Here is a 26,463-nt window from a genome sequence, read left to right as displayed (position 1 = left end):
TGTATTGCAGACTCTTGTTAAAACAAGGCCAGTAGAAGTTTGTTGTGAGGGATATGCTAGAAGTCAGTTAGATAGATGTGTGCCAGTATGTACAAATGATTGTGTTCATGGTACTTGTATTCTTCCTGAAACTTGTCAATGTATCACAGGGTATGGTGGACCTACATGCAATTTTAGTAAGTTTACTTTTTTTAAAAGTATTTTGTGATTATTATAAATTTATTATATATTAGTTTGAGTAGTACATTCATTGCGCCTTTGATTTAAAATAACTTCAAAAAAAATAATAGTATTCTTAAAGTAAATTTTGTAAATAAGACCAGTTAATAAAACAGCTCATATTAGGTTTATTATTGTAGATTACTTGAAACTATTTTTAGCATTCAATAGTATTATTTATTAAGTTACTTTTGTATTATTATTTTTGGTGAATTTAAATCTATCTACTTAAATGTAGTTGTATGAAATTAAAAGTTATTACTATCACTTTTTATTTTGTAGTTTTATCTAAAAATCTAATTCTATGTGCACAACTACTATTTAATTTACTTATGATTGGGGAAGGAAATGAAATTTTCATACGGTAAAAACATTTTCCACTTAAAATTGCTTTAGCATTTTTATAAAACTTTTTCCTTCATCATAGGTATATGGTAATTTTTCCATAAATTTTGGCCTTAAATGTGGTTTGCTTACATTTAAGTAAGAACTCTTACAAGTATACTTATTCCATTTTTTCTGGATATCTTTGGTTATTTGTCTATATAAAATTTTTATAATTTTAACAAAGGATTAAAAAGATCTTGAATTAACTTTTATTATGGAGGCTGGTAAGGCACAATATCAAAAGTATTCTTTTGAATAAATCACTGCCTGTATATTGATAATGCCAATATATGCGTTAAACTCGCAAAAATATTAGTCAATCATCGTTCGATGCATGCCACACTGCGCATCTTTTTTATGGTGTTACGCCGGTCTCCACATGATTTCTATTCCTTATGTATGTGCTCCTGTTTCAGAGTAACAAAATTGTTCTTACTTGTCAGTGCTTTATGTTTGTAATCTATGCAATTAATAGGTCTTCCACATATTATTGGGTCTGGTAGAATAAATTGCCAAACAATTGGTAAAAGTTATTCTGCCAACTTATTATGAGCAGCCACCAAAAAAAGCTGCCAAAAACCAGTATGGGAAGTTGACAGCCAGCATGATTTTTTTCTACAGGGAAATAAACTCTCGTAAATTTCCACTGTAATGCTGGAGCCATCGATTTAATTTGGATTTTTTAACAAGTAATCAACTGTTGCTTCATGCACATAATTGTTTCAGTCTACTGTTGTAGATGCACTAATTGCAAGTTCCTTTTTAACAAATTTTATGGTGATCAATTTTTGCATCCAGCTATATATGAAAAAAAATATTTTATGAAACAGCGGTTTTGACTCTGTTAGTATGTCTTCTGTTATAATTGTTTATATAACAGCACAGCTCCAAAAATTTGATTGTGTCTTCTTTACTTTTAATGCTTTCAACCATATAAATGAAATTCATGTCTACAACTCGCTCGCATAGTTACCACAACTAATTGTCTATAACACAAAAACCAAATTGCAACTAAGCTTATCTTCTTTGCGTATTCCCAGTTACTAAACAGATTGATTACAATTATTTCCTTTCTACTTTTACTCAAGAATGAGTATTTGATTTTTTTTATTCGTTTCATTTGTATTATCACCTCAGTTTGTGGAAAACCTATGTAGACAGAAACACAAATGATTCACTTTTTTTTAATTTGTTTTTTTATTATTGCTGAACTATCTTCTAAGGGATTTTGAATGGCTGGATTTATACCTGTAATATATTTATATTATTTTTAGATTGTATCTGGATTGTCATTTAGTTGTGTAGCTATTTCTATTGTTTCTACGACAAGGGTGAATCAAATTTAAATCATAATTTTGCTATTCTACATAGCAGTCAATTTTGAGCTGGATGGTTGAGTGGGGGGTTAATGTTCGGTGTGTTAGAACAGTGTTAGAACTTTGGTGAGTAGAGAGGGGAACCAGCTTGGTTAGCTTCTCTGCTCTGTTCTGTTGTCAATACAGCCAAGAACAAGAGATTTCATTATCTGTTGAACAATATATTATCATGAAGTTTTTAACTATTGAAGGTGTTAAACTTGTGGAAAGTTTAACTTGTTTAAAGGTACAGTTTGGGGGCGCTACACTGTCCTAGAACCATGTGTATACATGGGACAGACAGTTTAAGGGTAGGTGAGAAAGTAGAAAGTCATGATAGACATCCAAGGTCAAGTCTTACAGTTGACAACATCTGTACCGTTAGAGAGCTTATCGAAGGTGATCGCTGGTTCGCTGAAGAGATTACATCAGAAGTAGGTATCAGCTATGGAAGTGCTCAATCCATTATCACTGATCATATTGGCTTTAGAAAAATTAGTGCTTGATGGGTCCCAAAGTTGTTGAATGAAAATCAAAAATAGGTCAGATTGGAGATCTGTAAAAGACTTCTGAATCGATTTTGGCAACAAGGGGATGATTTTTTGAGGCCCATCATCATATGTGATGAGAAATGGGTTCATCTCTATATTGCAGAGTCAAAAATGATAAGTAAGGAGTGGCAAAGGAAGGATGAGGACTGCCCAGTAAAGGCCAAACCCCGTATATCAGCCGGAAAAGTTCTTGCAATGATTTTTTTGACTCAAGAGGAGTTTTACTCATTGATTTTCTTCACAATCAATGAATGATGAATGCGGCTTACTATTGCCAGCTGCTACAGTCAAAAAAAGCCACCTACCAAAACAAAAGACGAGGGTATGCCCATCAGAGATGTCATCCTTCTTCATGACAACTCCAAGCCGCACACCACGATTTTGACTAGGGATAAATGGGAAAAATGCACTAGGAAACCCTCAACCACCCTCCCTACAGTCCAGATTACAAAATCTGGACTGTAAGCTCCCACTGTAACTATTTTTTGTTTGCATCCTTGAAAGTTTGCATTCTTTGGAGGAGAACAATTTGAAAACAAATGAAGACATTGAGGAGCGCATGTGCAATTGGTTGACAACTCGTCCTCAAACTTGTTATGAACAAGGAATATTCAAGCTTCCAAATCGTTGGCAAAAGTGTGTAGATCATACAGGAGACTATATAGAGAAATGATGAAGGTATGAATAGTTTGTATTATTAATCAATAAATTTATTAAAAAAAAATTACTTTTTATATTTAGATTCACCCTCATAATAAAATTGAAGTGCTTGACTATATTGATATCTTTTTTTTTTTTAATTTTAAGTTATTTTGTTTTGTTGTTTTTATTTTTAACATGTGAGATAGTTTCTATAATTTTTAAACCTTTTCATCTGAGATTTCTTATACTGTAACTTGAGTACCATGGTAGATTTCAGTTAGACTTTCGCAGTTAGAAAGCTTAGCAATCAGAAGAAGAAATCAATTATATAGCATTGATAAAGTATGCTTGAGTGGAACTTTATCGTAATAAAAAAAAATTTCATCACTTTCTCATGTATTTTATATTCTAATCAAAACTGTATAGAATACTATACAATGTAATATACTATATAATGTACTAACTCTATAAAGTTAAAGCACATAATTTATATCTTCTTTGTCTGAAACATTTTATATTGAAAATGTCTAAAATATTTTTTGAAATCAAAGAACAGAGCCTCTCTCTCAGAGAAAAATTGTTTCTAGTTTGTGCACTATCAAACTTTTTATATGAAACATATATAGTCAAATAGTTTTCTATCATTTATTTAATTATTTTGTGTTTAATTAACAACTTCTAAGGAGCATGATGAATCCTCAATATATTTTTCTCTTTCTAAGTTACTGTTGTTTAAACTTTCAGCAGCTCCATTTCTCCATTAAAAATATTTGTAATGTTCATAGATTATGTTGAATTTGATAAAATTATATATTACACAATTTTCAACTTTCAAGGATTTCAAACATCAAAATTTTCTCCTATTTTTTACGATCACTTGTTTCATTTTCCTCTCATTCTCTGATTCTCAATCACACATCATGTTTATGCCATTATTGTAACAGACATGTACTTATTTTTTTTTGGACTAAAATTGATCTTTCTTTTGTATTCAAATAGATTCAAGTTATATTGTCATAAAAAAAAAGGAAAAATAGTAGTTGTTCTTATGCAGACAGTCATCCAGATTGGCATTTGCACTTAAGTAGTATGCTATATGTTGATGAGATTAGTCAGTTACTGTTTAAAGGAAAACTACAAGTTATGGTTATTAAAAATTTTACAATTATATATGTCAAATTCAAGGTTCTATCAAAACTGGTCAAGAAGTTACACGGAGGTTTAGGGATGTACTGTTAATCTGAATTCACTCTCTTAGTGGTGATTCAAAGAAGTCTATTTTTTTTTGTAATATATCTATCAGTAAACATACTTGCCAAGTGTTCTATTATAAGTATGTCTTATAATAGACTTATTGTAGGTCTTCATATAAGTATGAAGAATATATTATTTTTGAGAAATTACTACTCTCACTTTTTTCGCCTAGTCAGGTATGAATTGGGAAAATATTCTTTTTAGTAGTGGCTTATTACCTAACAGTTCATCTTGTAACAAGTTTCAAATTTCCAGCTCTCCCATGTACAGAAATCATATCTTTATAGACTCTTGGTTTTTGAAGACACATCAACTTGTACTTTTTTTTATCTCAATATAAAAACTGTTGTAATGTAAGTACTTTACATACATGCTTTTGTGCCATGATGCAGTCACGTAAATGCCAGAGCTTTTTGAGGTAAGAATGTATTTGAAGATAGATTACTTATAATATTAAGGTGATTTATTTAACATTTTAGTTTTCTCAGTTTTATTAATCTCTTTTTCAGATTTTTATTTGATGTTGAGATTTTTTTGTTTTCAGATTCCTTGATCCTCTACCTAATTCCTTTTATGTACTGTCAGTATTTTGTTATAAATTGATCTTTGGATTTTATTTAGTTAATCTAGATGAAAGGAAGGTAGAATTTGAAGTTAATTTGCTATTATCAGTCCTTAACTAAAACTTGGTTAATTATTATTATTATTTTTTTAATGAGATATATATATATATATATATATATATATATATATATATATTTATTTATTTATTTAGGTTTAATAGATCAGCCCTTAGTACAGAATAATTGAAATAGGATGATTTACCTTATTTCATTTTACAAACAAGTGTTTTTGTGAACTTGATTCCCATCAGCTACATACATTTATATATATACATAAAAACATAAAAAAACATAAAATTGCAATCCATGATAAGATACCACTTATTCAATTATCATTTTATGTTAAAAATATTTTTAAACCAATTAAAATTTTATTAAACATCTTTAAATAAAATTTATACTTTAAAAAAAAAAGTATATATATATATATATATATATATATATATATATATATATATATATAAATTTTATTTTGACAAAATTACTATTTTTTTATTTTTATTAAACTATTTTAATTTGGGTAATTAGTTTTGCATACTATTTTCCAACTAAAGACTTATTTTGGAAATTATATTGTCCCATAGCAGACTGCAAGAATCCAGTTGTAGTTGAGCAGTGATTTGACTTATTTCAGGTTGTTCCTGAAATAGGACCTCCAATTGAAATTTTGTGCCCAAAAAAAAACTGGCAAAACAAATTTTTGTACGGTCTGTTCAGAAAATAACTGAACATTTTTAATTACACACCAATGGAGATATTTACTGACATGCAGTTGGCAGCATTGTGTTCTACATAACCTCCTTTGTAGTCGCATGTTCTTAGGTTGTTGATATCTCATTTAGTTTTTGTGTTATTGCCATTTAAGTAAAGTATCAGATAGTAGTATTTGAAATGAGGATCACAAAATGTGATTCTCTTCAAAATTTAATGGCATTTTTTACAAATTAATCTTTAAGATTTTGGAAAATAATACATGTGCTCATATGTTAAGTTGTAGGTTTTTCATTCATTTATTGTTTGCTGCTTTTGTATTGTTTAGTATTAACCAAGTTTAAAAGTTATATTTTATTATTATTGTATTATTATTATTATTATTATTATTAATAATAATTTTTTTGTTCCTTTTTAAATCCTGCTTTTATCATTGGATTTCATTGTAGAAATTTGTAAGTACCTTAGTATTATTATCTCTATTGTTTTTTTCATTTTGTCCTTATAGTTGATGAGTAGAAGCTGTATTTTATTAAAAATATTCTTTTTATGTTTAAAATTAAACTACATTTATTGTAACACTCTATATTGTATAGTGTACAATTATCTACCTTTCTTAGCTTCTTCATAATTAAATCACATGTTGCGCATTTCAGAAATATTCCATTTTCAAAACTTTAACCATGACAAAGCTAAAAAAGATAGATAATTGAACAGAATATAAAAATTATGATGATCTTAGCAGAAAAAAAATATATGTATACAGTATATTCTAACATATACAATTCATCTGTTTTGTATGATTAATATGTACTATATTTATTATGTGGTAAATATCATTATTAACAGTGAACAATAATAGAGCATATAGACTATGCATAAACTAATTTCACTGATGAGTTCATTTATTAAAACAATCTACTTATGCGAGCTAATTATAATTAGGTAAATAGGTGATATAAATATGTTTTAATTGTTATTAAATAGTGTAGGTGATGACCTTGTTTGTACATTAAAATTAATGTTTTAATTTCTAAATAAGTGTGTATGAATAACTAATATTTAAAAATTTACTGTTAGATAAATTCTCTTTAGTAAAAGAGATCCTTGAAATGCTAATGTTCAAAAAAGCTTAGTTAAAAAAATTAACTTGTGTAATTTACTGCATTGTAATATGCAAAACTGTGGACATTGAAACATATCACATACTGAAATTTTTAATACATTCCAAGACCAGAAAAAATTCCATTCCAGAAGCAGAGGAAGGAAAAGAATGAAAGGAAGAAGGAAAGAATGTTAAATTAAATGATCTAGAACCTGAAAAAGTAGAATTGTATCATTATTATTTTATTAATATAGAATAAAAAATAAAGTAATATACATGAGATTAATTTACCTATACCCAGAAAAAAATCTTATGAATATTTTTTTATTTTACATAAATTTGTTCTTTTGTTGAATAACTGACATCATTTCTGTACATTTGCTTCAATCATCACATCTTATACTTTAACTAGCTGTCGATGAATTTGAGCTGGGTGAATGTTTTTATATTTAAAGAAAAGAACCGTTGATCGCACTTCATAATTGGCAGGATTTAAGATTGATATAGATAATTTAATACTGCAAGAAGTAAGGTCTGTTTTACTCAAGAAATTAGAGCTAACTGAAAGTGTTACAAACTAGTTAAGACATGTTGCTGATCAAGTTATATATATATTTGTATTCTAGACATCCTATTGTCACCGAAATTCATAACACAATTACTGAGTTGAATCGTCACAACACAGTAAATTTCTGTTGGATCCCTAGCTGTGTGGGAATCCTGAGTAACAAATGTGCAGATTTCACTGCTAAAGATGCATGTAGCCAATCGTCTTTCACTACTCAAGTTGCCAGTACAGAGTTAATTAATTTCATTATACATTCTCTTCGAAGAAGATGGCAAGATGACTGAACTGCTGCAGTAGATAATAAACCCCAACACATCAAAAATATGGTGTTCCCATTGGACTCTTCATGTAGAGAAATTCGCTGAGAGGAAGTGGTCCTGTGCCGATTACAATTAGGACACACTGGAGGTACTCATGGACTTCTAATGTCAGCAGAAAACACACCACTATGTGTAAGATGTGACTGCCACTCGATTGCACACCACATCTTTGTGGGCTGCACATGGAACACAGCCTTACGTTGCAACTTCAAATTACCGAGAGACATGAATCCCATCCTAGGAAATAATAAGAATGTATTAGATCAGGTATTGTTATTTCTAAGAAAAATCAATATACTTCATAATATCTAATGTTAAGCATCCATAAATTTTGATTATTATATTAGTTTTCATTTTAGTTCTAACCTTATTTTAAAATCTCAGAAGGGGCTTTTTTGTTACTTTTTTGAACTGGTTGGTGAAAACACAAAAGCAGTTTTCATCCTCCCCAAAAAAAAAGAAGTTATATTTTGAAGTATCAACTTTTGTTTATATGTATAAACAATTTTTACTCATTCTTAAAGAAACTGAAAGAATTTCAGGGTGTATCATACTAGTGAAAATAGAGTTCATCAAACATGGGTCCAGAAACACTCAGTTTCCAAGTCATAACTTGTGAAAAAGTTTGCCCATATTTCCGGAAGGTTAAAATAAAGCCATATTTAAATTATGGGATAAATTTTGAATGGTCTCATATGGTTCTGGACCTGAAAAATTGAATAAAATAAATCCCAGAATTATCTGTAGTCATTTTTGAGAAATTATTGGAAAGAACAAAAATTGAGCTTCTAAAATACAATTTTTTACTTTGACAATAATAATAAGTTGCCAGTACAGAAGCAAAATTTGTACAGAATTTAATTCTGAAAAAATCTGTGTTAGTAATATCAACTTTATATGAAGAGTTTAAAAATTATGCAAGCTGACAATTATGTGCCTGTTTTCATATATAATTTTTATGATCCACTAAGAATTTTAGGTGTCTGTTTATCTACTGATATGAACCAATGAGATGTAATTTCCTCAATAAAACCCTTAAGATTTTATCTAATAAAACATAATTCAATAAAAACTAATATTTGCGGAGCTATTAAAAATTAAGTCACTTTAAATGCGGTATATTTCTGCAGATAAAATGATGAGGTATAAATTTTCACCAAAGTTTTATAGTTTTAGCATATATATATCCTGTAAGAAGACCCCCCAAACTATCAACGGCCTATGAATTTAATCTAGATTGGCTATCATTATCTGGATAATAATAGTGTATATGGAATTATGTCTTATTCGAGCATTCAGGTAATGACCTTGACTATTCACAAAAGCATTGTATGGGCTATTCTATTTTGTGGACATACCCTATTCTGTACTAATAAATAATTATGATTTGTCTGTTTTACTTCAGTAGCGCAAGAAACATAATTTTTAATATTTATTTTGTTTTGGTATTCTTTTACTATTACAATGTAATGTATTATCATATATCATATTTAAATAACACGATAGATTTTTCAATATGTTGTAATAATTTTCAAGATCAGTCACAGTTGTTGGTTGCACGCATAAAGGAAAAGCCTCCTTTACCAATGTTGCATTGTAGGTTGTGTCATGTGTTCAAACAATTTGTACTGTAAGTGTAATCAGTGTAAAATTTGTAAAGTGTGGGTGTAATCATGGAACCTATGAGAAGAAGGAAATATGAAGGAAGCTTCAAGTCAAAAGTCTTAAAACAGGCTAAAGAATCAAACAACTTTGCTGCAGTAAGGGCTTTTGATATAACAGAGAAGATGGTAAGAGATTGGAGAAAGAATGAAAACATGAACTGGTTGATGATGATATGAATAGAGATGACCTTCAGTCATCAAACCTTGTAGGTTTGCTACATACTGTTGCATGAAATCCCCAAATGTGCATGTAATCTATGAGTACTTGTAGTTGATTTCACTCTATCATTTTAAAATATGCTCGTTCACATTTGTTTCCCATTCAGATGTTATCTTAAGTGTTCCACTTTCCCTTAATTGCTGGTGAGTATCTGCAAATATTTGCCGGTTAGGGATTTTATCGATTGGGAAATCTTCAGCGATTATAAAAACCAAAGATGAAATGAATATCAGCATATTACTGATTTTTAAACTTATATGGCATATTTCTTTTATTACAGAACAAATCACTTGCAAATTATAGATTTTTAAAAATATTTCAGGTGAAAAACCATATGATACCATTAATTTCACTCCTTCATTTACCTTCCCAAAATTTCAGTAGAGTATCATTTCTGTGGAGGAGCAAAAATCAGGGTGCTTTTCACAAGCTTTAACTCGCTAATGAAGTGCTTTTAGTCCATGTTTATGTTTCATTATTTTAATGAGAGAAATACGTCTATGAAGTTAAACAAAATTCTCCTGGGACACTGTATTTTTCAATATACATATGTATGAATGAAGAATCTAACAGACTTTCAGGACATGTTCTATTAGTAAAAATAAAAAAGAGAGTTCATGTAAACATAGGTTCAGAAACTGTTAGCAAGTGTCGACTGGGGAAAGATTTTACCCTGATTTCTGTCCCTGTAATTCTTGGGATCCAAATGAAGGAGTAAATTTAGTGGTTTTGTATAAGATCTGAACTAAAAAAAAAAAAAAAAATAGGTTCCAGAACTATATTTTTAATAATTTTTGAGAAATCCGAGGTAAAAGACAAAAGACTGGAGTTGAAGTACCCACTATTTTATGTTTAGTGCAAAATTATTTTTTTCAAATGGGTAATAAACATACAATAATTATAAACAAAACTTGTGGACAATTTAATTTTCAATAAAATTGTATTAATAAAGTCCATAGAAACTAAATACAAACATAAAAATTTCAAATTTCGTTAAACACAAAACATTAAAATGTGGCAGATTTTATTTAGATATTAACATTTTTGGAAGTATGATCCCACCTATTTGCAAAACTATTTGCCTTTTACATTTAGTTTTAAGAAAAGTTCAAGCACATTTCATTATCTTAATCGATAAATTGTTTGTGGTTGGTTAGGTGGTTGTAATTTTTCTTTTTAATATACTGATTATCACTTCTTGGTTTTTTTAATAAATGCACTTCTTGAAGTTTTGCACTGTTTTTTTAGCATTAAAAATTTATTTGATTTATTTAAATTCTATATACTTGCATTTTGTTCAAAAATTTTAATTTTTGGACAAAATTGAACAAATTCTTATTTACATAAAAAAATTAAAAGTAACTCTTGAACTACCTGTTAAATTATTACTTCATTTAACTTAGAATTATTTGTTTAATTTCCATATTTAAAACCAAGCCTGTTACTGAAGATAGGCTGCTGCTCCACTTAATGTATTGTAGATTGTAGTCATTAATAATTATTTTATTTATCTACAGCTTGTCCTGATGGTCACTGGGGTACAAATTGTGCACAACAGTGTAATTGCCAAAATGGTGCGACATGTGATCCCGCTAATGGTAAATGCCTTTGTGCTAGAGGTTATACGGGTGAAAATTGTAATGAAAAATGTGATGGTGGTCATTATGGACAGGATTGCCAAGAAGTGTGTAAATGTAAAAATGGAGGCACTTGTCATCTTGTTAGTGGAGAATGCTTGTGCAAGGCTGGTTTTACTGGTCCACTGTAAGTTTTATTATTTTATTATTGTTTCCTTTCTATTTAGTTTATTGATGTGGTTAATATTAAAATTTCAATTGTTTATTTGGTGTTATGTTTTAAGTCATTAAAACCATCGTTATTGAAATGAACTAGCTTTACTTTTATCTACCTGTCTTGTTTATCCCATAACTCAAAGTTATGAGTAGGATTTATATATGTCCTATATATATTATATATAGGACAGATTTATTTATATGTGCTACCATTATTCACCAAAAAGGAATATTTAATATACACAATAATAATTATGTAATAATAAAATTATTCTTTCAAAAGTTATTTTTTTTTATAACAAAACAGTAGTACTTACTTTTTGGATATGCCGTGCATTAACCTGCCGAGTTGGTCAGCAGGTGAATGGTGAATTCATCGTTGCAGATCAGCTGTTTGAAGTCAAGAGTTATAAGGTTAAAATCCTAGTAAAGGCAATTACTTTTATATAGATTTGAATACTAGATCATCGATACTAGTGTTCTTTGGCGGTTGAGTTTCAATTAACTATACATGTCTGGAATGGTCGACCTGAGACTGTGCAAGACTACACTTCATTTACATTCACACAAATCTTCCCCATTCATCCTCTTAAGTAATATCTTCGGTGGTTCCAGAGTCTAAACAGAAAAATAAAGAATATGCCTTACATTATTATATTATTTTTAGAAGAAAACAGCAAATGTTGTATACATAGGACCGTAAACTATTTATGAAGTAGATATTTAATATGCAAATAGATAAAAACGTTTTTAAAAAATACATTTTTTCAATGTAAGTTCTTATAAAAAAGCAATTATTTAAATTTGATTAATTTCTTCTTTAACCGTACATGTTATTAAAAAGTTGTTTATAGCTTTGTTGTCAATTTTTTTTATTAGTATTAAAAACCATGTTCCCAAACATATATTTATAACTACAACCCTTCGCAGGATTTTAATGACAAAATATTTTACTCAATCTGAGCAGTAAATGAGACGCTCTGCCAAATAGGAAAAATATATTTAAAAACATAAAATTATTTATAATTTATTCATTATTATTTATTCTTCAAGAATAATAAATTTAAATACCTCAAAGTACATTTTTAAAGAGGTAGCACATTAGAAAAAAAAAAGTTGTTAAAAGGCAGTGTTCTTCAGATGGGTAATAATACATAATAAAAAGTGTAGGAGTTTGGCCAGAGTTTGATATATTCACTTGCTGTTCAATTTAGAAAAAAGCTAACTCTGGTGATCTGTTGTAATCCATTTATTCAACGTAACTTCAACTAGTTTTCATGACAGGACCAGATACCTCATATCTTTAACATTGAATTAATTTTTTTTAGTTTTAATTTATTACAATTTAAAAAAAAAATGGTATACACAATGTAAAATATATATTTTAATATGAACACAGTATTCTAATATATCATACATTTAACATTAAACAGTTTTTTGTTAATTATTTATTAATGTGTAATTTTCTTTATATTAATAGGTGTGTTACTTTATATTAAAATAGGTTTATTTATTTTATTAGGTGTGAGGATCGTTGTCCACCTGGGAAACATGGTGAAGATTGTGAGGACGAATGCAGATGTCAGAATGGTGGATTGTGTAATGCGGCCACTGGAGAATGTGAATGTACTGCTGGTTGGACAGTAAGTTACAGTATTTAATTTAAATTGTTCTTAGTTCTGGATCTATGTATACAGTACTTTATGTTATGTATTGGGTAATTGATTTGAACATGATAAAATTCCTTACTACTTGATGTTATAGAACGTTGTGAGTCATTGAACAATATATCAGAGTATATTGTGAGATGTACTTACATCATTGTACATTAAAATGAACACTAGAAATTGTGAGATTGTATTTATTATGAACTACCAGTCATTCTCATCTAAGAAGTATATATATATATATATATATATAGGTAGTGTGTCCATAAAATAATAGTGGGGTTTAAATGGTTATAGCTTTGGAACAAAGCATTGCAAAGAGATGAACTGTATGTTAAAAGAAAGAGAAGCACTCCAAGTTTCTTACCCGTTCAGTAGATTTCAATGTGTGCTCCCATAGTTGCCATGCAGATGTCTAGACGATATTCATTTTCTTGCCACACATGGCAGAGAACATCCTGCGTGATAGAAGAAACAGCTTTGGTGATCCTTTCTTTTAAATGGTCTACATTTCGAACTTGAACGGAATATACTTGTGTTTTTACATAACTCCAAAAATGGAAATCCATGGGGGTAAGGTCTGGAGACTATGGGGACCAGAAAATTCACCCTTTTCATGTAACTCATCTTCGATGAAATGTTTTATTAAGAAAATCCTGCTCGATTGCGGCAAATGTGGAGGAGCTCCATCTAACTAGAAAATTAAATTCTCCAGTATTTGGGGTGCTGTATATCCATATCCAGTAAGATGTTCTCTGTTATTGTTTTTTCAGCAAAAAAGTAGGGACCAAAAATTCTTGTCCAATTTCACACTACACATACATTTATTCACTGTCACACTGATGTTCAATAACAGCATGTGGAGGTTCAGTAAACCATATATGACCATTATGCCGATGTACTAGTCTAGAATTACGAAACATTGCTTCATCGATGAAAATGTTCTTCTTTAAAAAAAATCATCATCTGCTCTGCACCACAAACATGATAACTAATGCGTACATACTCCTTGCATGTACTGGAAACAAAGCGCATGCACCAGCTTTCACACACTTAAATTTGAGTGTTTCTCTTTAATTTAACATACAGTTTATCTCTCTACAATGTTTTGTTCTGTAGCTATAACCATTTAAAACTTTACTATATTTTATGGACACACTAAATTTTAGTATATGTATATATATATGGTGTTTTTTTTTTTAATGTGTCTCAAAGAGCAGAAATATATAACTCATTTTTGTTGGTTAATAAGTTAAAGAGTTGGCTAATAGTCAGAACATTGTTAATATGTTGACTTTCTAATGAATTAGCCATTTTTTCTTACTATTACTCCAGTATAGAGATAAAACCTTTGCCGAGAACTGGCAGTTTTTTATTTCTCTTGGTTATTTTTCTGTACAAAAATATCCATAATTACCTTTCATACAATCATTTAATGTATTTAGTGGAGCTAGACTTTCTTTGTTGCCTGTCTAGATAAACAATTCACAATGTCCATCGGTATATTACTATTATTTAGCAATCTCTCAAAAACTGTTGGTGCACTGTGATTCTTTTATTATACATATTGAATGTTAAGAAAGGTGATAGAAGTAAATTTTTTAGTTAAACATATAGGTGAAGAGTTTATCTTTAACCATAAGCACATATATAATGCTAAAAAAAAATCCTAAACATATTATACTCATTTAACAAGATGATAAAGTGAATGAAGTAATATGTGAAACAAAGCCAGAGCTAAGCCTGAAATCAAGCTTAAGACTAGCTAACATAGAAGCCAGTGAACTGCCCCAGTTATTAAATGACAATATTTTTCCTGCAATTGATATTTAACTAAATTGCAATTTAATAAAAAAATTATTAATAAATTATTATTAATTAATTATTGTAACTAAATTGTATGCTTTAAGAACACAGTTCTCATTAGTGAAATTTGAAAAAGAATGTAGTCTTCTTATTTTGATTTTTCCTTTTACTAAAATAGGGATTTTTTCCTGAGTTTTTCATAGAAGATGGATGGATCCAGCCAGAAATCTTCGGAGAAAAAGTTAAACAGAATAATATTTTTAACAACGTTACTGAAAACTTTTAAAATATCTTAGATAGATTTTATTCTTATAGAAACATTTTTTTCTATTTTTGAGAATACATTTCAGAAAAATTTCAGATAGGAAGAAGATTTTGAAAATAGTTTAGTATTGTTTACAATTTTAGAGAGGATTCCTTTGCAGGTAGTACATAACAGGCAGTTCAAGATATGTTTGTTAATTTAATTAGTTATTAAAATGTATTATTTGTAGTATACCAGTCTAATTGAATTAAAAAACAATTTTATTTCTTCTTTGTAGTTAAACAAATTGTCAGTTGGTTTGATGAATAATTATGTATTCCTTTAATATTTAGTGTTTATTTAATGGGACAATTGTTTTATTTGAATAGAAATTAATCAGTTACTATATTATATTTTAGGGTCTAGTTTGTGCTAACAAATGTCCATCTGGTTCATGGGGTGAACAATGTCAACAGACATGTGATTGTTTCAATGGAGCTGATTGTAATCATATAACAGGTGAATGTATTTGTGCTCCTGGATACCATGGCCATAAGGTAAGTGATAATCAATTCATTATTCTGTTTAAAATAAAAATGCTATAAAAATATTACCTAACCTTTGTATGTTTGTATTTTAAACTGTGCAATTTTACTCTGTGCTGATGAGATACTGTTCAACATCACTGAACATACCATATTTATGTAGTTTTGATATCCAGTTACATTATTTTCAACATAAGTCAATCAATGAGGCTCTTAATTTAACCCATATATTCTTTTTGTACATTTAAGCCTTCCTGTCCATCAAATGGTTTAATTGTTATCCTTTTTTTTTGCACAGACAGTCTCTTCAGTGGTCTTGTAAATTTTTTCACATAACTTAAGTAGACTTTTTTTTTACATTTTCTGCAAAGATATTTCATTATTTTATTGCTGTTATTATTTTATTTATTTTTTTATTATTATAACATAATGATACACAAAGCTTGATGATACTCACCCGATGACCAAAATAATTTTATGTAACAATTCAAAACGTTCAGTTGGAAAACTTAGGGTAAAATCATACATACTCTTAATTTCATAGAATCTTAGCTCACACTCATCAGCCATCTCTTTACCATTGTTTCCCTGTATTCCTTTCCTTATTTTTATCAGGGTACAAGTTTGTTAATTTTACATTTCTTATAACTGACCTTTTTTTGTATGGATTGCATTTTTTTAGATTATCCAAGATTTTAGATAAAAAATTAAAAAGAAAAATTTTAAATAAAAAAAAAATCTTTATTAAAAACAGAGTAATAATATTACTTTTTCAATCCTTATTTAAATGTTAACTTTTGGATTGGTATAAAATTAAGGTTTAGTAAACTGTTGGTAGTTTTTTTTCTTAATTCAAAGCTGATTACTAAAAGTTAAAATGTAAAGAAGTGTTAATAGGTATTTTAATTGTAGAACTTTTATGATATGAGATAGTAATTGTCATTTGAGATAGTTATTTATCATTTGATAAGTTATATAAGCTGTGTTGTGTGATTCATCATTAAAAGTAAAATTTTTTATTTGTTTGTACTGATATGGATGTAAATGTGTTGAGTTGCAAGATGAGAAAAAAATAATTTTTTCCCCAGGAATGATATGACTTTCAAATTATTTTTTTTTTAAATAAAGTTTCAAACCATATAATTTTTATTGTTTTAAGTATTTCTGCTGCTTATAAGATTATTTTACAATAATACTTTTTATAATCTATGAGACAGATAAGTTTTATAATTTTTTTCTTTAAATAACCTTTTGTCAGCTGTTTTCTGGCTTACTTGGCAAATGTCAGAACAACTCCTTTATAGTACAGGATTAGTAAATGGGTCATACACTATTTTATTTTCCATTATTTTGTGATTTATATATTTTTTTGAGATTTTGAAAAATGAGTTTTTAAATAATTTTAAACAGCTTTGTGTTATGCTTTTGTAGATTGTTTTACACTTATCTTGAGTTTTTTAGTCAACCATTTTAAATTATATTGCGCTTTATTTATAAATTGATAGTAATATTGTGTTGTTTAAAATAATTGTGATTATTTTGAATGTAGTTATTTATATTGAAAGTAACTAGAAATGAAATATTAGTTACAAAGTTCATGGCCTTTCCTGTATATATAAATATATATCAATATTTAACAGATGTAACTCAGTATAACTTTCATTTATTGTGTTTGTCTAATGATATAAATAATAGTCATAGTTTACAATTATCATTGACTTACAAATGGTCATTGATTTATAAGTCTTTGAATTTGAAGTTTTTAGATATATTAGTTGTAAAGCACAGTGTGTGTGTGTGTGTGTGTGTGTGTGTGTGTGTGTGTGTGTGTGTGTGTAATCTGAAATTTTTATTTAATAATACTTATTAAATATTATTCATAAAGTAATAAATTCTTCTCTTCTGTTTATCCTGTGATTAATGACAAATCATGAATTGTTTAAGAAATATTGCAAATTATCAAACTTTATTCATAAAGTTATAAATGTGAATAAAAAAAGAAAAAAGTATGTAAATAAGGTTATGAATGTATTTTATGAAGATAAATTTGCCTAGTATTTATAATGAAAATAATGAATAAATTATTTTCATTATAAATACTGATACAATCACTGATATGAGTTTAACAATTTTTTTTTAATTTTCATAAAAAAATTAAAAATAAATGAATATTATAATTTTGATAACATTTTCTTCTGGATGGTTCAACACTCATGTGAAGTTAGTAAAGGAGCAAATCAATTCTCTGAAATATGAGTCTGGGGATCAATAATATTCAGTGGAAAAAAGAATGAGGTTATTGTTTTTAGCATGCTGGTTTGTAAATCAGTTGGTCTTAGGTTCAATTATTGGCAAGTCAGGTCTACTCTTGCTGGGAATTAACTACGTTAGTAATTTTTATATAACAAATACTTTCCTTTATTTTTGTAATTTACCTACAAAAACCAAACATAATTCTTTATAAATTAAATATTTGAATCTTTCCATCATTTAGTAGCTGATGTAATACTTACATATAAAAATAAATAAGTAAAACAAAAAACAGAATAAGTTACGCTTCATTCTCCTTTTAATTATTAGGCAGATTTATCTTCATAAATTACATTTGACCTCATTATTTTGTTCATCTAATCTTCTTTATTAATTTACATGCAAAGTACATTCAAGGTTACAAAATTAAACAAAAAAAGATGACTAACTTTTTGTATAGATAGAATGGAAAACTAAAAAAAATCAAACAGCTGCAAACATTTAGTTATGTTTTTTAAAATTTACTGTGAGAGATAAGTAGGCCAGTAAATAAAACAGATTCACGATTCTATTATAGCATAAGAGAAGATGATTACAAGATATTATGTTGTAAAATATGGCATCAGGTTATATTTATGTTATGTTTGTGTATAAAAGTAACTCTTTACATGAGGTTTTAGTACTATGGTTAGTTAGAAGAAGAAATAAATTGAGAAATGAAGAGACACATGCAATTCAAGTAGGAAACTTAGCTAACATAATACAAATATGTAGATTTAGGTTGTTCATATTGTTTATTTGGCTCAAACATAAACTGACAGTGATTGTTAACATCTATATGTCTACAAGTTCCCATAATTATGATTAAGTAGATTGTGTATATGAAGAAATTGATGAAGCAATTAAAACACATAAAAGGGGATGAAAATGTAATAATATATGGAGATTGGAATGCAAGCATTGGAAAAGGCAAGAAAGGAAATATTGCGGGTGAATATGGCCTGGGCAAAAGAAATGAAAGAGGGAACTGACGTATCCAGTTTTTCATCAAGTATAATTTAGTAATTGCCAACACCCAGTTTAAAAATGATAATAGAAGAAAATATACATGGAAAAAGCTGGGCGATACTGCAAGGTATCAGATAGATTATATCATGGTTTAACAAAGATTTAGAAATCAACTTGTAGACTACAAAGCATATCCAGGAGCAGACATTGATAGCAACCATAATTTAGTGATAATTAATTGTGGATTGGAGTTTAAAAGCCTGAAGAAAAGGTGTCAGATGAATCTTTGGAATTTAGAGAAGCTTGACGAAGAGGAGATAAAGAAGATTTTTAAGGAGGACATTGCAAGAGGTCTAAGTAAAAAAGATAAGTAGAAAATGTAGAAGAAGAATGGGAGAATGTTAAAAAGGAAATTCTTAAATCAGCAGAAGCAAACTTAGGTGGAACAAAGAAAACTGGTAGAAATCCTTGGATATCAGAGGATATATTGTAGCTGATGGATGAATGTGGAAAGTATAAAAATGCTAGTGATGAAGATTGTAAAAGGAACTATCTGCAGTTAAGAAAACTGGATTAAAGAAAAGCGTTCAAAAGTGGAAAGGAAATGCTCATTGGTAAAATAGACAGAACATACAGAAAAGTTAAGGAGAATTTTGTGGTACATAAGTTAACATCAAATAATGTGTTTAATAAAGAAGGTAAACTGATTTATAATACAAAAGAAAAGGTTGATAGGTGGATGGAATGTATTGAAGAGTTATATGGAGGAAATGAATTAGAAACTAAGAAGGGAGGTACAATACTGAGAACTGAATTTAATAGAGCATTAAACGATTTGAATGGGAGAAAGGCTCCTGGGATAGGTGGAATATTTGCAGACTTACAGTGCAGTGCAGGTGTGTAATATTTACGAAAAAGGGAAAGTTCCATCAGCCTTCAAAAAGAGTGTTATTGTCATGATACCAAAGAAAGCAGGAGTAGATAAATGTGAAGAATGTAGAGCAATTAGCTTAACTACTTCTGCATCAAAAAATTTAACTAGAAATCTGTACAGAAGAATTGAGAGGACAGTGGAAGAAGTGTTAGGAAAAGACCAATTTGATTTCAGGAAAAGTATAGAGACAAGGGAAGCAATTTTACTGCTCAGATTAATAGTAGAAAGAAGATTAAAGAAAAACAAACCAACACACATGGCATTTATAGACTTAAAAAAGGCACAAAAATCATAACGTAGCCAAAAAAATGGCAATACTTCATATGAGAGCATAAGTAGCAAAATTAGTTCAAATTACTGGTTATTATTTACAAGCAACCCTATAAGTGAATTTAAAAAATGCTAAGCAAATAAAAAACTGAAAACAAACTAACTGACTCACCATTTTCAGGTTCGCAACCTGCATTATTTTGGCACTGATACTGTTGTGAACAGTTCTTTCCAAAAACGTTTTCACTGCACGGTCTATCACATTGTTGACCTTGCCACCCTTTAAATTAAAAATCTTAATATTACTTACAGACATACTCTAAAAGAATTAATATATGGAATCTAGATAATTATCTAATTAAATATGAGAAGGTAGTATGAAGATTTGCAGTTTTTTAGAGTTTATTAAAAAATAATTTTACATCTTTCTATATAGTAGAATTGTTTCAATTTTTTTACTTTATTATTTATAGCTGGTAAAAAACATATTTGGTAAAAATAAATAACCAGTGAATAAATCATGTTAAATATAAAAAAAATAATTTAAGCCAAAATAGCTTAATATGAGTAATTCCACACAACACAATGTTTTAATCTATATCAAAGAAGTTTTTTTTATCATAAGTTGCTTAGCAGGTTTGAAACACTTTTCCCATTCCTTTCTATTCTGTACCCATAAATCTTGACATCTCTCCTACATCAATATCTTTGGTTCTTTTAATAGTTTTTAAACTTACATTTCCTTCTAAAACCATTTAAATTCTGGATGCCTAAATTTACCTACTTTTTATAATGCCAATAAAGCATTTGATTTCTTCCCAATATACTAGAAAAAATATATATATAATAAACTTACTGCAGTATTAAAGGAGCTGCTTACAGCTGGTTATATCTTATTAACTATAAATAGTTGAAATTTTACATTTTAATAACACCTATATAAAATGTAGCTCTCACTCCGAGATATACAAGTATATCTACTTCTTCGTAAGAATTCTTTGTCGCTTGATTTCTTAACATTTAACCTTCACAAAATCTCAACTACTCATTATTACAATCTCTTCACAAATGAGAAAAACAACGACAGGTAAACAAGTATTGTATTTATATCCAAAGAAAATTAAATACAGAATTACAAAATTCTATTTTAAAAGTTCTAAATCCATTTACTGGATAGACTGTAACAATCTGACTTTAAATATAATAAAGCATTGCAATGTGCTTTTCAGGTATCTATAACACTGTTAATTATGTAGTTAGTATTACTATTAGTGACAATAACAGTATCTCTCTTATGCATAGTGTGAAACTTGTGGGTGTCTTGTTAGATAATAAATTTTCATGAGATGATCAAATTGATTTTAACTATAACAAAATCAAATTATATTTTTAAGCCTGATAAAGAGTATAGAGAGCCTAATAAAGAGTACATCATCCTAATAAAGAGTTAAGATTGCCATCTTCATTAAATACTTATTATCCTACATATATTCCCTTGTGAAATATGTCATTAACCTTGATGCTCATTCAAAAAATCAGAATGACATTTTAAGATATTGTGATGGGTCGTGAGATCATTGTTTGGTATCTTTTAGTGTAAAAAAATGCAGATCAACATTTAGTAAAGCAAGAATTCCTACTATATATACAAATATATAGAATTTTGTATATTTACAAATATACATGAATAGAAAAAAAAACAATATCCATTACTAATAACCCAGATGACAAACCTATTTCCACTTGCACTACAATCAGTGAGAAAAGATTTTATTATGATTATTTGGTCATTTATTATAATTTACCTGACCATTTAAGGACTTCCTGCCATTAACTGACACCAAGCCATGTACTATTAGTATTCCACCAGCAGCAATGGGAAATTAAGGAGTTATTTCTTCCAGACTGCATATACTCAATTTTCAATTAAATCTTCCATATTATTTTATTTTATACTGATCTCATTTATTATTTTCACTTATTTGTTTTTAATATTATTTTGTTAACTTATTTATTAACACAGACCTCAACTAATTCTCAATTTTATTATGAATCTTGTGATAATGCTCAGATCAAGGCTTTCTTTCATTCTTAAGAAGCAAATATAGAGTCAATTCATTTTTTATCAGTGGACTAATATACTTATCATTTCTGACATGATATATTATTGAATAGTTATTTTACAGAGATTAATTTTTTTAAGATTCATTATTATTTAAACATTTTAGAAATTAATAAAGATGACGAAATGAACATTGGTAAAGTAGACGGAGCATACAGGAAAGTTAAGGAAAATTTTCGGGTACATAAATTAAAATCTAATAATGTGTTAAATAAAGATGGTACACCAATATATAATACGAAAGGTAAAGTCGTTAGATGGGTGGAATATATTGAAGAGTTATACGAAGGAAATGAATTAGAAAATGGTGTTATAGAGGAGGATGAAATGAGGGAAACAATACTGAGATCTGAATTTAAGAGAGCATTAAAAGATTTAAATGGCAGAAAGGCTCCTGGAATAGACGGAATACCTGTAAAAAAAAAATACCTGACTTCAAAAAAAGTGTTATAGTCATGATACCAAAGAAAGCAGGGGCAGATAAATGTGAAGAATACAGAACAATTAGTTTAACTAGTCATGCATCAAAAATCTTAACTAGAATTCTATACAGAAGAATTGAGAGGAGAGTGGAAGAAGTGTTAGGAGAAGATCAATTTGGTTTCAGGAAAAGTATAGAGACAAGGGAAGCAATTTTACTGCTCAGATTAATAGTAGAAAGAAGATTAAAGAAAAACAAACCAACACACATGGCATTTATAGACTTAGAAAAGGCATTTGATAACGTAGACTGGAATAAAATGTTCATTTTAAAAAATGTAGGGTTCAAGTATAGAGATAGAAGAACAATTGCTAAAATTTACAAGAACCAAACTGCAATATTAATAATCAAAGAGCATAAGAAAGAAGCAGTAATAAAAAAGGGAGTCAGACAAGGATGTTCTCTATCTCAGTTTCTTTTTCATTTTTACTTAGAACTAGCAGTGAATGATGTTAAAAAAAATTTTAGATTTGTAGTAACAGTGCAAGGTGAAAAGATAAAGGTGCTATGATTTGCTGATGATATAGTCTAGCTGTGAATAAACAAGATTTGGAATAAACAATGAATGGCATGGATGAAGTTCTACTCAAGAACTACCACATGAAAATAAACAGAAACAAAATGAAAGTAATGAACTATAGTAGAAATAAAGTAGATGGAGCACTGAATATAAATATAGGAAGAAAAAAAATTATGGAGGTAGAAGAATTTTCTTATTTTGGAAGTAGGATTACTAAAGATGGACAAAGCAGAAGCGATATAAAATGCTGAATAGCACAGGGAAAATGAGCTTTCAATCAGAAATATAATTTCCTTACATAAAAAATTAATTTAACCATCAGGAAAGTATATTTGAAAGTAAATATTTGGAGCAAAGTTTTATATAGAACTGAAACTTGCATGATCAGAGTACCTGAGAAGAAAAGATTAGAAGCTTTTGAAATGTTGTGCTATAGGAGAATGTTAAAAATCAGATGGGTGAATAAAGTGACAAATGAAAAGGTGTTGTGGCAAATTGACGAAGAAAGAAGCATTTGGAAAAATATAGCTACAAGAAGAGACATACTTATAAGCCCCATCTTATGGCAACCTGGAATAGTCACTTTTTTATTAGAGAGAGAGGTAGATGGGAAAAATTGTGCTGGCAGACAACATTTGGAATATGCAAAACCAATTTTTAGGGATGTAGAATGTAGGAGATATACCAAAATGAAACGACTGGTATTAGATAGGGAATGTTGGATAGCTGCATCAAACCAGTTAAATATAAATGACTGAAGACAAAGAAAAAATATTATTTATAAGTACGAGCTAGTTTCTAATATATCTTCTAAAATTTTCAGTTTATAACTACAGAAAAGAAGATAGAAATTGTTAAAGTGATTTTATTTGTTCATCCTTTTGTTTGATAAAACAGCATTAGATTACATAAATAATAGTTTTTTGCTTGTTTTTTTTTGTTTTTGGTGGGAGAACATGAATAGATTTTCGTTTTGTGTTCTTTTAAAGAACACATGTTTAACATTGAGAAACTCAGCTTTAACTCAAAACTTTAGCCCTGGAAATTGTATTTTATGGTGCAGAACACTGTACAACAGTTTGGATTAATAACCAGTGTGCTGAAAAAATAGACATGTAGCTTAGTAATCTAATTAGAATAATTGCAGGAGTAACCAAGCCCACAAAGTTTTCAGGCTCTTACTATTAGGGTATATCCTCACCTTCTAGAATAAGTGTCCATATCAAACAGTATCAGATTTTAGGGAAAATAGTGGACAGATTTGCACTGATATTGATAATGTAAATGAGAATCAATTGCTATCTAGAAGACTGGCTGGCTACCTTCTAGAACTGCCAGTATCTGATTGGACATGGGTGTACCATGGGAATTTTCAATTGCATGTTCTTAGTTTCAGCTTCCCTAGTATCATTGTAGTGCCAGTTCATTTTTACGTACCTTAAAAAAAATGTGGAGCATACTTATTTATATATTTATTCTTTCAATAAATATTGTAAGCTTCCATGATCATGATATGACTATAGAGACAGTTATCTGAGTCTGGACTCAGATAATTCAGGAATGTATTTTTAGAGGTTGTGAAAGAAAACTAAATAACTTACTGTTAGTGATTGATTACATTGTCAATTGAGTGTTTAAAATACTACATCCTTATCTACAATTATATTATACTGTTTGTTACCTTAACATTTCAATTATATTAAATTATTTTTTTGATGCAAAACATATTACTTATTCATGTTCTGAATTTTTTTTTAATATTAACCTGAGATTTGTAATGAACTTTGATTTGTTTTTAATGACGTATCTAAATTGCCATATGCAAAATAGATAAACGTGAAAAAATGTTATTTATACTGGATCTCCTGTTTATTTTACTTATATATCACAATAATCTTTAGAGAGAGACTTTTCTAGGAGAGCTGGGAGTTATGTAAATAATTGGGGAAGTACAACAAATATAAGTTTTCAGTTTTTGTATAAGAATATTTTTATATAAGAATTCAAATTTCAGTTTTTATATAAGAACTGTAGATGGTGTACAAAAATAGAAAATCAGTTGACTACATCTACTGCAGGTTGTAGCATTTTTTCCATTCAGAAAATCTGGAGTTCAGATCCTGCTCACACCTTGGCATTTTTTTCATGGTACATTATTTTCAAATCATAAAAGAAAGATTATTCATATAACCTTTCAGATTATATCACATCATGAAATAGAGAAAATGTGTTTAAGATATCTACAAGGCTATTAGTTGTAAATTGTAATGACAAGGTATGAGACAACTGACATAACTTAATAATTAAACTTAGCTTCTTAATTTAACACAATTTATTTTCTACAAATTATATAATTTACCTGTAAAATAGTTAATGATAAATAATAGATAAATGTTAATTATTAAATTAAATAATTTTATTTCACGTTTATTTTTCTTTGCAAACAGTGTGCACTAAGATGTTCACCAAAACAATGGGGTATAAATTGCAATAGGTCATGTGACTGTAAAAATGATGGTGTATGCAGTCCAGTTAATGGAACTTGTGCTTGTAAAAAAGGTTGGAAAGGTGCTGATTGTTCAGAACGTGGTTGCGCAGATGGTTTATATGGTGAAGATTGTGAATATGTTTGCAATTGTGCAGTAGAGCAGACAAAAATGTAAGTATTTTATTCCGCATCTTCAAGTTTTTATGAACATATTTTATTGATTTAATCTATTACCGGAAGTTATGTGTTATTATTTTTATTACTGTTTGGAGATTTGGCTTTATAGAATACGTATCTTTGTGTCAGGTCACCTTATGCAACATAGGCAAGAAAGGGTCCAGCGGTAGTATTTTTTTTTTTTACCAAACTACTCAAATATTAAGGATGCAGCAATTAAAACAGTTTATCAAATTTTTAATGCATATACAGTAAGCATCTAGATCAACACTTGTGTAACATCAGAGATGATATCGAAATAAAAGAAAGGAGCGCAAGGAAAGCAGTGAAATTTCAGTAGAAATTTCACTGATAATAACATTGTAGTGATTGAATAAATATTGTTTCTACAAAAGAATGAATGTCTTGATAAGTGTATCCCAGTTAGGCTTGGCATGGTATTTTTCATATGTTACAATATTCATTTCATATAAAAAGAAGAGCTGGATGTTTGTAATTGGTGTTGGGCTGTAGATACATTTGATACATATGAAGAGAGA

At 28.6% G+C, this 26,463-nt stretch overlaps 1 protein-coding gene across 7 annotated transcripts in view; it reads left to right on the top strand.

Moving 5' to 3' along the window:
• The window catches only part of drpr (multiple EGF like domains draper), a 283,353-nt gene that overhangs the window by 216,302 nt on the left and 40,588 nt on the right, over positions 1 to 26,463 (top strand). For all 7 annotated transcript variants that reach the window (XM_075375261.1, XM_075375260.1, XM_075375259.1 and 4 more), the window contains 5 exons: positions 11 to 176; positions 11,137 to 11,383; positions 12,935 to 13,055; positions 15,549 to 15,686; positions 25,707 to 25,918. In XM_075375261.1, coding sequence (XP_075231376.1) covers positions 11 to 176; positions 11,137 to 11,383; positions 12,935 to 13,055; positions 15,549 to 15,686; positions 25,707 to 25,918 — 884 coding nt within the window. The remainder of the gene's footprint in view (positions 1 to 10; positions 177 to 11,136; positions 11,384 to 12,934; positions 13,056 to 15,548; positions 15,687 to 25,706; positions 25,919 to 26,463) is intronic.

This window comes from Lycorma delicatula, chromosome 9 (assembly GCF_047948215.1).
Source record: "Lycorma delicatula isolate Av1 chromosome 9, ASM4794821v1, whole genome shotgun sequence".
In the NCBI taxonomy this organism is placed as follows: domain Eukaryota; kingdom Metazoa; phylum Arthropoda; class Insecta; order Hemiptera; family Fulgoridae; genus Lycorma; species Lycorma delicatula.
This window is presented reverse-complemented; position numbering and strand designations above follow the sequence as displayed.